This window comes from Papilio polytes, unplaced genomic scaffold (genome assembly GCF_000836215.1).
Source record: "Papilio polytes unplaced genomic scaffold, Ppol_1.0 DF824102.1, whole genome shotgun sequence".
Taxonomy (NCBI): Eukaryota; Metazoa; Arthropoda; class Insecta; order Lepidoptera; family Papilionidae; genus Papilio; species Papilio polytes.
In genome coordinates, this window is record NW_013525102.1 from 160,526 (window position 1) to 175,426 (window position 14,901).

General features: G+C 33.6%; 2 protein-coding genes across 2 annotated transcripts in view; one reads left to right on the plus strand and one right to left on the minus strand.

Annotated features, from left to right (window-relative positions):
- Positions 1-3,106: 3,106 nt before the first annotated feature.
- On the minus strand, positions 3,107-8,489 carry LOC106099654 (protein EMSY). The gene is made up of 6 exons (XM_013278254.1): positions 8,293-8,489; positions 7,982-8,156; positions 6,238-6,535; positions 5,848-6,016; positions 3,764-5,668; positions 3,107-3,688 (listed from the first exon to the last, which is right to left on the minus strand). The coding sequence occupies exons 1-6, from the start codon at positions 8,351-8,353 to the stop codon at positions 3,225-3,227; spliced, it is 3,072 nt and encodes a 1,023-aa protein (XP_013133708.1). The 5' UTR covers positions 8,354-8,489; the 3' UTR covers positions 3,107-3,224.
- A 959-nt stretch (positions 8,490-9,448) lies between these two features.
- The window catches only part of LOC106099415, a 6,838-nt gene continuing 1,385 nt past the window's right edge, over positions 9,449-14,901 (plus strand). Inside the window, exons 1-12 of the mRNA XM_013277974.1 lie at positions 9,449-9,698; positions 9,780-9,932; positions 10,013-10,098; positions 10,180-10,287; positions 10,649-10,795; positions 11,286-11,348; positions 11,625-11,734; positions 12,254-12,414; positions 12,836-12,993; positions 13,291-13,437; positions 13,806-13,938; positions 14,854-14,898. Of these exons, the coding sequence (XP_013133428.1) occupies positions 9,530-9,698; positions 9,780-9,932; positions 10,013-10,098; positions 10,180-10,287; positions 10,649-10,795; positions 11,286-11,348; positions 11,625-11,734; positions 12,254-12,414; positions 12,836-12,993; positions 13,291-13,437; positions 13,806-13,938; positions 14,854-14,898 (1,480 nt within the window). The 5' untranslated portion in view covers positions 9,449-9,529. The remainder of the gene's footprint in view (positions 9,699-9,779; positions 9,933-10,012; positions 10,099-10,179; positions 10,288-10,648; positions 10,796-11,285; positions 11,349-11,624; positions 11,735-12,253; positions 12,415-12,835; positions 12,994-13,290; positions 13,438-13,805; positions 13,939-14,853; positions 14,899-14,901) is intronic.

The window sequence follows — 14,901 nt, forward strand, 5'->3', positions numbered from 1 at the left end:
CATGCATTGTTTATTCAGACATCATGGACATACAGGCTGCGGAATAAGGGTAACAAGAAATATTGCTAAGGTGACCACACAATTTTACAAAAAAATTAACACTATTAAACGACCGAAAACATTCCATAGATAAAAAACAAAGATTAAAAAAATGTTAACAAGATAATAACAAGAAACGAATAAATATACAAAATATACATACTGTTCGTGAAGCGGATTTATTAGTTGGCCAAATTAAAAAAAATGAATTAATTTGTTTTCGATGTGATGCGTTTTTGCTTACATCTAGTTCCTCGTTCGTCTTAACGACAAGTAACATTTACCATTAATTAACAATAACAAATTCCTGTGATGTAAAAATTAAAATTGATGGTTACCAGTTGCAATACATGTATACTATATAAATAACTCTTTTCTTTAAAGAAAATTAAAATATTCTTGATGATTATTCACTTGTGCAAATCTAGTTACATGTTTATATGTGATTAATTAAATTGATATGTGATATTCAATATAAAGTCATGTTGAAGCAGTTAATTTAAAAAAAAAACCTAAAACTTCTATTTTGAAGATAAGATTCACATTTTCTTGAAATCGAGATTACTTTTTAAAATTACTATTGCTTGTGTTGCACATATAGTATATGATAATGTACAGTCAGCTGCATAAATATGTATACATTTACAGAAGAAAACATATTTAGGGATTCGGTTTCAAAAATATGTACTCAAATTTACAATACTTTATCTCGGTAGGAAGTAAATGGTTATGTGCATACGTATTTTTGAAACCGAAAACGTATAAATTTTTCTGAAAACTTGAATACATTTATGCAGCTAACTGTACTACAATAAACTTTTAGCTCAAGATATTGTGATGTACAGTCGCGGAAATCACCGGTGTTCAACTTACAGAAACATAGCCTTGTTTCGAAACAAACTCCGCCTTTTACGAATAACCAATAACGTCATAGTGAGTTGTGCAAATTATGAGGTAATAAGCAAGCTTAGCGAAGACCTCTTTTCATACACTTTAAAATAAGCTATCTATTGGTTAATAACAAAACGGAAACAACCGTATCTTATGAGGTGGGACAGCCATTTTCCTTAACTGTACATAATACATTTTTAGTATTTTATAGCATATTATTTTAAGTAAACCATGGACGGTAACAATTTGCATCTATTACTGTTTAAATAAGCATCTTGTCATTTGTATTGTTAATATGCTTTGTCGATATGTCATGCATAAAGTGAAGATGTCTTCAAATGTGCGGAGAACCCAACTGCTGATACATTATGTTATATGAAATTGTGTATTTTTAAGATGAAATTCTGGTATCTATATTAATTATTCCATCCTTGTTAAGAAATTTATTTGCTATAAATGGAATGATAATGTTTTTAGCTGTCTTGGAAGTTTATTCAAAACCAATCTGTTATTCAGTATTGATTACAATATTACAAATTATTAAGCAATAATTTTTATTTTTAAGGCAACGTTAAAATTATAATATATATTGCTGTTTATCACAGGACATATTTGTCATAAAAAGTACATTTGGTGTTCATATGTTAGTTGAAAATAGCTTTTTATTGTAATGAATGTATGGAAATTAAGAAATAAATAATTCTGAAAAATGGTTAAAAAAAAATTGGTGTATAAAAGGACAATGATACTTTGTGCGAATTATTTTGTCATTCAATATGTTTTGTTACTTTTAAAATTATTATCATTGTTTAAAAAAAAGATAATAACGGAGAAGAGAACGGGAATTATTCGCAAAACCTTGAAATTCTTGGCAACCAGTTATTTTAATAAATTAAAAATGATGCATTTTAACAGGGACATTTATGTATCACTCATGTTTTTGTTTGCAGTTCTGAAGTCTAGCACGAAACTTTGCAAGAATTCATAACATAATTAACGAAATTTGTATATTGTAATACGCTGCTCAAATCTAATACAAATGTCGATGACGTTACGAATTCTTTCATAAAAATTTTCGTGATAGACCCCCGTTCGTAAATCAAGAAGTTAATATAACGTCAAAAGTTTTCACAATTCAAGCATTACTATGCAATATTTCTCTAGTAAATAACAATATATATTTATATATATGGTTCTTTAGCTAAATATATGAAAACTATATAACATAATTTAACTATATATTTTAAGCAAAAATATTAGTCTTATTCTACTAACAGAGTAATTCATAATTAACACAATGTAATACAAATGTTTTTTTTTTCAGTTTGTGCGACGCAGCGAAACACTATGTAACGCGTTTATATTTTATTTCAACTCAATTACCTCAAATTTATAAAATTGTACATCGATTCTTTCATCTTTAGAGGACAGTCGGGCTGGACTGGCAAGGATTAAATTGACTGACGAGTTAGTGTCGTGCCAGCGTTGTACTGTACACATGTGAACTGAGTATTCTCATGTTTCGTTCAATAACATTTCCGTTATTTTAAATAGTACAATGTTTAGGTATTGAATTGTAATAAACTATAAAATCTCTTAGTAAATAGGTTTTAAATGTAATGAGTAATTAAACAAAATATATACAGAAATCTTATTATTAAAGGATAAATATTTACATTTGAAATTTTATTATGATAATATATATTATGTTCTGTTAAAGTGCTGTAAAATTTTTATTGTATATGATTTTAAATGTATAATTAGTACTTATGTGAGGTATATAATTTTACACATACATATATATGTATTATTGCTTGTTTTGAAACAATTGTATAAATTGAGATTTAATTATTAACTATACATATTGTTTTATTGTAAAAATTTGACATCTTTTTGACTTGCAAGTCCGGATAAAAGCATGTAAAAAATTATCAAAATAGCCAATAGACGGGCAAGACAAACATTTGGTACATTAAGCCACTATTACTAAAGTACAATATTGGGTCATCCCAGCTTTGAAAGACAAAAGCCATGTTACCAAGTGGACAATGTTCAAGTAAAGAAAATTGAAATGCTTGAATTTTTTATGTCCGTTACCTGTGTACAATTTTGCATTTTTTGTTTATTTAATGTATGAATCACGATATTTCCACAATCAATTGCTTCCTTAATTTTCTCTTAGCCTCTTGTACATGCCTGTCACCTTTGCCTACCATTTTCAATTCCAGGTTCAACGTTCTTACAATGTCATGTCACTTGAAACCGCACCATATAATTAAAAACTAAATTATTGCTCATGGTTTGTTTGAAGGCAAACTTTCACTTACTGTCTGTGAGTCTGTTGAGTTGGTGGAGTCGTCTGCGAGCAGTCTGCTAAGCTGGTCGTCCAGCGCTTCACCGCGCCGTTCTCGTTTACCCTCCGCAGACGAGAACACATCATCACCCACCAGCATGCCCTCATCCAGATACGAGAACGAATCCAGATTGATATCAGAACTGGTGATCGCCGTGCTATAGATATCTATCCTTTTCTGTTGGGACTCGGCCACTTTCTCGCTGAGCTTCTCTTTAGCTTTCGTCAGCGCATCAGATTCAGATTTGTCTAGCTTTATGTCGCAATCTTTTGTCTTGTCGGGCTTTGAGCGAAGCGCGAACGATGAATCGTTACTCGATGAACCCTCCTCCTGCAATTGACTCAAAAGAGTCCGTGTGGCGATTGACAATGGACCAGACCCGATGTACAACTCGTGATCCTCACCTAAAAATGTACATAAATATTAGTATCATAACTGTAACTGTAAAATCAACTCTGGGTACTATCAACAATACTTACCGGTTGGTGTAAGTCTGCGCGAGGTCTCCGGACCTCCCCGCTGGCTCTCTCCCTTGCGTGACTTCACCATATACTCGTCTTCGCTGTCGCTGGACATCCCGAGGTCGAGGTGCAGCGAGTTCAGCTTATCATCCTCATCCTTGTCCTTGGACACAGACTCCAGTTCCATCTCCCAATCCGCGACCCTCGACTCCTTAACACTTTCTGTACTCTTCTCCAAATCTTTACTTTCGTCTTTGTGTATCGGTGAATCGGTCTGTCCTAGCGGCACGATATCTCCTATACTTTCAGCTGAGTCTAAGCTGTTTTGATTGCAAGTTTCCTCTGTTATCTGACTCTCGAACAGTACTGGGGTGTCCTGAGTTATTTGAGGAACTACTTTCTTGAACTGCTCCGCAGCGCGCGGGGTGCTGGTGCGACTGTCCAGTATCTCCGACATGGTGGTAGGTCGGCCGGTCTGTTCGTTGTTTAATTCCAGAACGATGACGTTCCCTGGACATTTTTCGCTATCGACTTGATCCGGTTTCGTAGCTTGGAGGAGTTGATTGACATTTTTGCCCATTATTATCTTCGATACATCGTTACCGTTTTTGGTGAACGTTATTGCTTTGCCTATAGCGCTGCCCTTCTGCACCACTATCACGTTACCTTTTGTCGTAACTGTAGGTCGCACAATGGGGTTGCTTATTTTCGGTGTGGAGACGGGCGCGAGACCTTTAACTGGGACTATATCTGCGAGGTTGGCAGTCTTAATTGGCTCGACGCCTAAGATTTTTGCATTGGAAGGAATCGTATTTACGATATTGACAGATTTCGATACGACCGTCATCGCTGTCGATTTATTAACTTGAGTGTTCGACTGCGAACTGACAGCGACGATTTTCATACCGGCAGGTATACCTTTGAAATGTAACAAGGGAACTTCCCCGATTTGATTAGTTCGACTCTTGGCAGGCAACACGACCATTTTGTGACCCGATTTCGGATTTAATACAAAGGTTTTGGCTGAAACTTTTAAGTCCGTGGCGGGGATACCTTTAGGAGTGAAGGTTTCGGAGGGTTTCGATATGTTATTTGCACTAACGGCGACCCCAGAGGGTTCTTTATTCGGCGTGCTCGGGACAGAGGAGGTTAAAATAATTTTCGAGTTTGTTATCATTTTGCTTTCTATCGTCGGTTTTGATACGACGATCATTTTATCGGCGGGGAGCGGTGTGCTCGTCGCTCTGGGTTTGGCGGACCCTATAACTTTGGTGGTGACGACTTTGCCGGTGTTCAATGCCTTTTGCGTGGAGCTTGGCGCGACGACGACTTGCCGATTTGCTAAAATCTTAACGCCATCGGAGGGGTTTTGTAATATTTTGAATTCAGACATTTGTACTTTATCTGTGGTATCGCCACGTTTCTTGATGATGAGATGGCATGGCTTCCCGCTGGTGGTTTGTTTGGGCACTGGGGTGCTTTGGGCCTGCAGGGTGGCGGGATCTTCTGCATGGGTGCTATCAGAGACGCCCAGCTCGTGCGGGACGGTCGCTGGTTGCGTGAGGAGTTGCATTGTGGGGGAATCGGAGACCATTCCGGGTGATGACAATATTTTAGGTTTGATTTCATCAATATATTCAGATTTGTTTTTATTAGATAACACTGTTTGAGCATAACTGGCTTGAAATGAGTTAGGTGCTACATTGTATTCTGATTGCAATGCATTTGTATTGTACTGTTTGTTTGGTGAGACGGGCAGTTCTTGTGATTTACGTTGATTTGTTTTTGCGTGTGCACTCTTTGCATTCTGTTTGTGTGACCTGTGCTTGTGGGATGTTCTTGGGGTGTTGGCTGGATTTGTTTTACTTGTTGATACTTTGCTTACTTGATTATATGAGTGTTTTGATTGACTTGAAGATTTACCTGAAAAAAAATTACAAATCGATTTACGAATTACACTATATGCCATATTTACGAATTTAAATCCTAAAACGTGTATGTTTTATTTTACCAAAGAAAAAACAAAAAAAAAGTAATTGATGATCTTAGTTTGATGATGATGTTTAGTTGAAAAGCTTAGTTATTAACTTTAAGTTACTAACTTGAAGCCGGTTGTGAGAATTTTGAGTATATTTGTGATAAATTAACATGTTTCTGATTTGCATTGACTTGTATATTCCTCATATTTTTAACAGGCGTCGTCCCCTCGTCTGGTATTGCACCACCTTCGGGAACTTTTCTTTTCCGACATATTAATTCTGTTTCCCACATCTGTAAAAAAATCAAACATATAATAAAATGGCATTTAATCTATAACTGTATTAATCAAAGGTATTAATAAATTAGATATATTTTTTATAGTAATTTGAATTAAAAATCATTAAGAACATGCTAAAAAAGTCAAACAAAGCCACATAGTACAATATAATTTATCAAACACACAACATTTTTTTTGAGTGAATTCGCTCAAAGAAAAAAGTCAAATAAATTACTTTTAAAGTTTCATCTTCCATGGCAATAGGTGGATATAACAATTCGTCCATATCATTCGTGGGTGCACCTTCAGCCGTTTCACGTTCAGGGTCTGGGTATTGTTCTTCACTGGATTTAGGTGCAATCAGTTTTTCAGCTTCTAGTTTCTTCTGTAACTCTTTGTTCTCAGCTGCTGCTGCTTCTGCCGCTTTATCCGCAATCTCTGTGTATGCTGTTTGTGGGATACTCCGCGGCATAAGTGGTATACGCCTTCTGCCTTCGCAGATCCATCCTATACCTGTATTTGGTCCTGATAATCTGGAAATTATATTAAAACTATATTGATTGATGGAATCAGTCATGGATGTGTTTTTTATTGCGTAAATATGGAGAAGGAAAACAAGAGACGGGGGATTGCTCATTTAAATATTTTTTTTGTCGAGCAAATGCCTAACTGCATTTGTTACATTAGAAATTGATGCCCATACCATCATCATCATCATCATCACCAGCTCACTATACGTCTCCACTGAGGGGCTCGGAGCCTACCCTAAGTTAGGGCGACTAGGCCATAGTCAACCACGCTGGCCAAGTGCAGGTTGGTTGACTTCACACATATCTTTGAATTTCGTCACCGATATGTGCAGGTTGCATCACAATGTTTTCCTTTACCGTAAGAATGTCGGGTAAATTATGTACATATGAAAATTCGCAAAAATCGAAAATCACATTCGTACATGGCGGGACTCGAACCCAAGACCTGTAGATTACAAGTCTAGTGCCTTAACCACTGAGCCACCGACGCTTTAATAAATTGATGCCCATAGACATCAGTAAATGCAAATAAATATCCTATGTTAAATGAACATGGGAATTTTATGAAATGGGAAGTAGATCCAAAAAAGTTACAATTAAGTTTTTAAAAACAAAAATGCTTTAAAAGTTGTATTTAAAAATATCTAATAACATATTTATAATATGTATGGTTTACATATTCAAGTTTGTTTTTTTTTTTTGGAATGTATAGTTTTTCTTAAAAAAAAGGAGATTTTTCTATTTTATTTTATTAACAACTCGAAACCAGATTTATTTCAATAAAGCCAACTCGGAGAATGTCCATGTTAAAGTACATTTACAAACATTGTTGACATTAAAGTTTTGCAACATAATTACTTCTTATTTTATCTTCATTGTAAACAATTATGTATTATCTATATAATGATAGAGAAACAATTATAAAGTTTATATAAAAATGTACCTTCATAATTTAAATACACTTGCAATTCTATTAATTTGAAATAAAAATTGTAAATAAAATATATTAGAATTATTAACACAATTTAAAATAACTTTAGAAGCCATTTTATGTAACAAAAAGTGAAATGGATACATAAATTATAATAAAATCACTTTCTTATAGGTTATCTGTCAAAATAAGAAATAAATTATTTTGGTGTAATCAATTATTTATTTACATCAATATCTTTATTTTAAAGAAATGAAGAACTAACATTAGCTCCATAGTTCAATGAGTGCCCACATTTTCAAGTTATCAAATGTATCAGAACAAAAGGAAAAAAAATTGAATGTCAAATTTGTTCCAAATCTTATTAGAAATACAACTAAAAATTAAGAAAAGGTATGCTAAAAATTGTAAGACAACATCAGCATTTGAACTGTGGATTCTGCCATCTTTGACTTTGTGGAACACTGTTTTAAAAATAAATCATGAGGCCCAAACAAATGTGGGAAATATGAACTTACTGGTCTGCAATCGTCGCTAATAACTCGTCATTAGACACGCGACGCGCCTCGGCACTGTGTCGATCGTTGCCTATATGTAAAACCGCACGGAGCTCCTCAAGCAACTTTTTTCTATTCTCTTCCAATGCCCCTTGTGCTCTTAACACACTCATCATTTTCGAGTAGGCTTCCAATTCTACAAATAAATGCATGACATTTTACTCAATAACACTTTTAAAGTTATTTTCAAACTTTAAATCAACTTTATTGAGTAGACTCCATATAATAAAATCATAGGAGGGAAAAATAATGCCATAGTACTAAATATATACCAAGTCTCCTAAGCGTCTGGCGACATTCTTCCCGTGTCATATTTAACAACATGGGCCACATATTGAAGCCTTTAAATTATACACTAATTATAATTACTTGACTAAATTAATTTGACCATATTTAATTGAATACTATACTGGCAAATATCCATACTGTGTTTACTTCAAACGACAATTCGTTCATTTTGACATTTCAAGCAGAGATGCAAAAAAATAACGGATGGCTTGAATTTTGTCTATGGTTCAATGCTTGCCCGACGAATTTAATTTTTACCCTAAACCTTGAAAAACAATCGTTTTGGCTTTTGGCTGAATAACTTTCAAATCCTTAGGAAAGTGTCAAGGTATATTATTGAAGAACAATTAGAAGATTTTTTTTAATTTACTCTAATTACAATTATTTGATAGTTTAGGACACATTGTAGCAGCGAATAGTTGTACTTAGTGGCATTCCAAGTTCTGTAAACAAAAATCGGACTCAAATTTGCTTTTTCATAAGGAAAAATTATACTGTGGCTACCCCGTGAAACAAGCTGTCACGGTCGTTCAAAAAGCCTTACATTTACAAGGTACGATAGAGCGATTTTTAAGTAAACGATCAAAATAACGTTTTAAATATATTTTTAATAGTTTAGGCGTAGCAAAAAAAAACAATACCTAAATATAAATTACGAGTTAAGAGTATTGGATGTTAAAATCAATGTTTCTAACTTGAGAACTGTGTGAGAAAAATTGATTTCTCTCATTTAATTTAAAAGTTTAATGTACCTTACTTTAGCGCTAAAAATTGTTAATAATATGCGCTTGTTATACATAGGGTAAATAAGTACTTGCAATGAATTTTCATTTTCTTAAAAATTAGTTACAACATTCTTTGCAAACTTGTTGCCAAGCACAGCAAAGTATTGTGAGAGAATCATTTGTAATGTTTTTGTTATATAAATCTTCTAAAAGGAAATTGCTAATCTTCGTTAAAACGCAGTTTCAATAATTTACTTTCTTTTTCTATTATTTAAATATTATTTCTTAAAAATGGAACAAGACGGTTTTATAAATCTGTGTATAATCTACGTCCCAACTTTACTTTGACTTTGACTTTGCACGCGACATATGTCAAAAATAACGTATTTTCATTTCAAAATTTGTTATTCTTTTTGTATTGTGATTGTACGCTTTAAGTTGTGTATTTGTGTTTTTTTGTATAATTCAAGAGTTTACAATTAAAAGCGCATACAAAATGACAGATGTAGAAGATATTATACATTACATTAAATCATTAAGAAAGGGTTTTGATAAAGACTTGTTTCAAAGTAAAATCGATGAACTTGCTTATATTGTGGAAAATGAAGGCTTGGAGTGTAACGATTTCCATACATTATTCAAAGTTTGGTTAAATTTATCAATACGTAAGTAACACTTGATACTTTGATGTTTTGGTACTTTGATGTCTTGCTAGAGGTAATCTTAACAATTTCTCTTATTTACAGCAATAACGAAATGGACAAGTCTTGGAGCATGTTTGGTCCCCAAAGACAAGATCGGCAAACCTACCATTGACTATGCAATTCGTTGGATTCTTGCTAAATATGATAATCAATCAAACTTTTCAAATATAAGCTTTTTACTTGACTGGTTAACAGGTAAGCATTATCACTAAATAATAAAAAAAATCTATTTTACATATTTATGTGCTTTAATAAACTCTGTTTTCTTGTTACAGCTGCAATGGACTGCAATTCTATTGAATTAGATTTACTTAATATTGGATATGAAGTCTTTTACTCAACCCTGACATATGAAACTTTGGTTAGTATATTTAGTAAAGCATCAAGGTCTTTTAACCCAGTTAGAAAAGTAATTTAACCTATAAAAATGCTATATTTCTAGGCACCTCATTCAGTTAAATTGGTATACAATTTAACTAAACCAGGTGATGTTAGCAGACGAAGAGTTGTTGAACTTTTAGACTGTGCAAAGAAAAGAGAAGCAAAAAAGGTATAGAGATGTATTTATTTAACTTATTTATTTAAATGTTTTCCACTCAAATTCATCACTATTTTATTTGTACTACTTGTTATTAATTATTACTACCTATTGCTGGCAACTTCATCTAGATGTTATTATAATAATAGTCTAAGTAAATCAGTGATAATGCAGCTTTCTAATAGTTAAAGATTTTTTTGAATTACTCCAATAATTTTTGAGTTTATTGTAAAAAAAATTACAAATCTTTTCTATTTATAATTTTGAAGATAATATCTATTGAACAATTAAGACAAGCATTCTTTATAGCATAATTGTTTTTCATAAAAAAATGTAATATTGTTTTATTTATCTTAAACAATTATATTTTCAGAACTTATACCGTCAGATTCAAGTTCTCTTGGGGTTGTTCAAATCGTACAGACCTGAATGTGTCCCTGAAGACATACCATCTATATCCATACATACATCTTTCAGGAAGATCAATGCAAACCTTTTGAATCTATTCACAATAACTCAGGTATGTTTTGTCACAGTTAAATCTATACTATTATAATAAAGTGTAAACACACACTTTTTTGTAGTCTAAAATGTCACTAATAACAGGGTATTTTTTAATAATTCTTTTTCAATAAAACACCCTACACTTGCATCACTCTTTAGGCTATATATTTTACCGCCATTGAACTTAGGGGGTAATTATTTTGGATAAAAACCCTAATGTGGGAAAGAGACCATAAGTTGCTGCCAACATCAAGGAAGCAAGATGGTCATCACGTCATGTCATTTTGACATTTGTAATTGATAAATTGACAAATGTAAGCAATAAAATAAAATTTTTACAATTCCATGAGGATAAGGTCGCATGGTAACACCTAGTATTTAAATAATTAAATTGAATGGAAACAATGTTATTTTTTAATGAAAAGGTGTTTTATTTTGTTTTTAATTTTTGGGAAATATACTTAATACAACTTAACATACTATAAAGTTTTTGTGTTTTATTTCAGAGAAAAAGAAATTCATTGTTTGATACTAAACAATACTTGTTGTGGACTAATCCATTGAATTGTGTAAGTACTTTATAATCATTTATAATCTTATCTTACTAATATTATAAATGCGAAAGTTTAGATGGATGGATGTTTGTTAGAGTTTGAAGCCTAAACAGCTGAACAGATCTTGTTAAAATTTTGCATAGATCTATAAGATAGTCTGGAAGAACACATAGGCTACTCAATTTTGTTTTTTTTATTTCACGCGGACGGAGTTGCGAGCGAAAGCTAGTCATTTATAATTATATTTATTGGTTTCTAAAATAATATTATAAAAAATGCTTATATGTACAGGACTCTGGAAGGAATAAGAAAGACCCATTAATACCAAACATGGAGTTCTTAAAGCTTGGCTCAATGCAGTATGCTGAACAAGAACAGAAAACATATCTGGATTTTTCTAGGTAAATTATATATTTTCCTAACATCAGTCCATTTATAACATAATGCATAAAATACCTTTTTTTAATATACATCAACGATTTAGTAATGTACTTATAAAAAATGTATATTTTTGTATTAATGTTTTTCAATTTATTCAGCTGCTTACCTTTTGTTTAGTCACTTATATTGTTTTTTGTTGAGAAGATAAGTAGTCTCAGGATATTAGAGTAAGTTTGAGAGTAGCCTCATTGGTTGAGAATTTATGGAGTTAAAGATTAGCATGGTATTGGCATGAGGGATGAATTGCATGTTTCAAGGAGGATGTTCTTCTTCTTGTACTTTTTATGATTAGTGGACCCCAAGGAGGATGTTAGTTATGAGTGTGGTGCACTGGTAAAGATAGATATGGAAAGCAATGAATGGATTGTGTGAAAGGTGACATAATCTAGGGAGTGATGACTGAGATGATTGATGATAGAGTTATTTCTAGAATGAAAACCTGGAGTAGTAGGGTAGATGATTGTTTCTTGTTGATCCAGCCCGGTGTCGGTGGTGAAGCACGGCGTGCGCGCGCGCTGCCGGCGGCCGGCGCGGCTGCGCGCGCTGCTCTGCAACGACACGGGCGCGGCCCTGCTGGCACTCGCCGCTGATGATGAACAGGCATTCTTCTCGCACGACCTGCATCATCTGCTCAACCATTGTGAGTTTGTACAGTCGAGTCTGTTTGCGGTCTTCATGTAAAGTAAACTTACTGCCAGGCAAATACTGAAGGTTTTGTTACTAAATCAAAACAGAGGAACCACTAATAATGGGCGTAGCCAGCCGATGGTCGAGTCAAATAGTTTTTTTTATTGCAAAGAGAATGCTTAAATGAAGCATATTTGTTTTTGATCTCAATTTTGAGTTATCTTTTGTAATTACTATTGATTGATACTATGATACTATGTTTTTCTTTGGGGGAGGGGGGTACATCTACTTCCTTGTTCCCTTTTGGCAAATTCCATGGTTTGGACTTTTTTATAAAATTAAATCATCTGTGTGTAGCCTATACTGCATTCCAAATTTATTGCATAGTAGCAAAAATGCTACCATGTAAATAATGTGATAATTTGTATTATCAGGTTTCTTTGACAAATCAGCATACAGCTACGAGGAGAAGCGATACTTGCTGCACCGGCTGGCGACATTCCAGCGCACTGTGCTGCAAGGCATTCCAGTCGTGACGAGATTCCTCGCACAGTTTTTAGCTTTCTGGAACGAAACTGACTTCTTTGGTGAGGTAATTTCACGTCATTTCCTACGTTTTTTGTACAAATACTCTTATTTTTGTAGTGGAAAAATAGAAAGATGTAAAAATTGTTTTAACAACTTTTTTATTTGATTAATTGGTAAAATTTAGTAAGGAAATATAAATTAAACTCAGTTATGTGTAGTGAAATAAATTCATTTATTTTTAATGTTAAAATATAACTCCCTTATACATCATATTGCTGGCACCTTCAATGACTTTGACTGTACTTTTATCTTAGAATTAATATTTAATTTCTACTTTTACCTTATACATTCTATTTTACAGATAATGGATTTAGTGGAATGGTTGAGTGTGGATAGTTATGAGTATATAGAATCAATAATAAATTCACTCACAAAGATATACTGCAGAGCAAATTCAATGGACCAGTGTGTTATACTCAAGAGTTTGTCCGCTATGTATGCTAATTTGGTAAGTTACTTTGTTATTTTATTCCCGGTATATACTAATATTATAAAGAGGAAAGATTTGTTTTTTATTTGTATTGGTTAAAGTAATTTAATAATTACTGGGGCGATTTCAATATTTCCTTTACCATTAAAAAGCTATGTTATTAGTGAGTAAAATAGGCTAATTTATTATTTTATATCCACGCAGACGAAGTCGCGAGCAATCGCTAATTATTGAATAAAGTCTACAGTGATGTGTGGTGTGAGGGTAGATGAAAGTCGGAGGTTTCTGCCTACCCTGCTAGATTATCAGGGCTTTTATCATTGGTTTGTAAAGTGGAAACTTTGTTATATGCAAATTTATATTTTTAATTCTGTTGTTTGTTTCAGGTACACAGCAGTGTGAGAGATTGCAGACTATTTATGAGTTCAAACTCACCTCGGATTGACTACTCACAAATTTTACGCGGCGTCGCGAGATTGTTAACACAGTTGTATAACAAAGGATTACAGATAAACCCAGGTAACATTTTAGTACTAGATATATATAAAAAAATATTTGCATCTAGTTATCCTGATAGGACCAAATTAAAAACTATATTTTGGCAATTTTACCTATACCAGCTGTTGCTCGCGACTTTGCCCGTGTGAAATAAAAAACAATAAAGAATACAAAGTATGTTACATGCAGATAAATTATTTTTTTAATGGTAAAAGAATTTTTGAAGTGCCCCAGTAGTTTTAACATGAATCAAATACATACAAAAATACAAATCTTTTCTCTTTATAATATTAGTATAGATGTATAATTTATATTGAGCAAAAGCATATTGAGTGTCGGTGGCTCAGTTAGTGTTAATGGCTCAGTGGTTTAAGCACTTGACTTGTAATCTTGGTCTTGGGTTCGAATCCCGCTGTACCAATGAGATTTTCGATTTTTCCAATTTTCATATGTACATAATTTACCCGACGTTCTTACGGTTAAGGAAAACATCGTAATGCCTGCACATATCAGTGAAGAAATTCAAAGATATGGGTGAAGTCAACCAATCCGCGCTTGGTCAGCGTTTTTGTTTTTTTTTTTTTTTTTATATTATAAGGTGGTAAACGAGCAAGCGGCCACCTGAATCCGCCGAAATGGTGGAGTGACTGCTGCCCATACACATTCGCAATTGCAGATGCGTTGCCTACCCTTAATCGACGGAGGAGGAGACGCATATAAAGAGGACATTTCCTCTTATGCGTCTCCTCCACCGTCAAATCCAATTTTCCTTCCCATCCTGTCCTATCAAGAAAAGGGTGGAAAGGGGCTAAAATTATTCCTCCGATAAGCGTGGTTGACTACCCCCTCGGTGGGGACATACAGTAAGCTGGTAATGATAATTGAGCAAAAATGTTATGATTGTGTGATGTGTGATCACAAATATATTTGTGTTAGGCAGCACGCTAGCTGTGAGCAGCTGCGCGTGCGCGGCGGCGCGCTGCG

What these genes read in the sequence shown, in the direction of transcription:
- LOC106099654 (XM_013278254.1), bottom strand. Translation starts at nt 8,353, where the DNA reads ATGTGGCCCATGTTGTTAAATATGACACGGGAAGAATGTCGCCAGACG. An exon ending in TGGAAGATGAAACTTTAAAA is followed by an intron (nt 6,017 to 6,237) that starts GTAATTTATTTG and finishes ATTTTTTTACAG; the next exon opens with ATGTGGGAAACAGAATTAAT. An exon ending in ATTCTCACAACCGGCTTCAA is followed by an intron (nt 5,669 to 5,847) that starts GTTAGTAACTTA and finishes ATTTTTTTTCAG; the next exon opens with GTAAATCTTCAAGTCAATCA.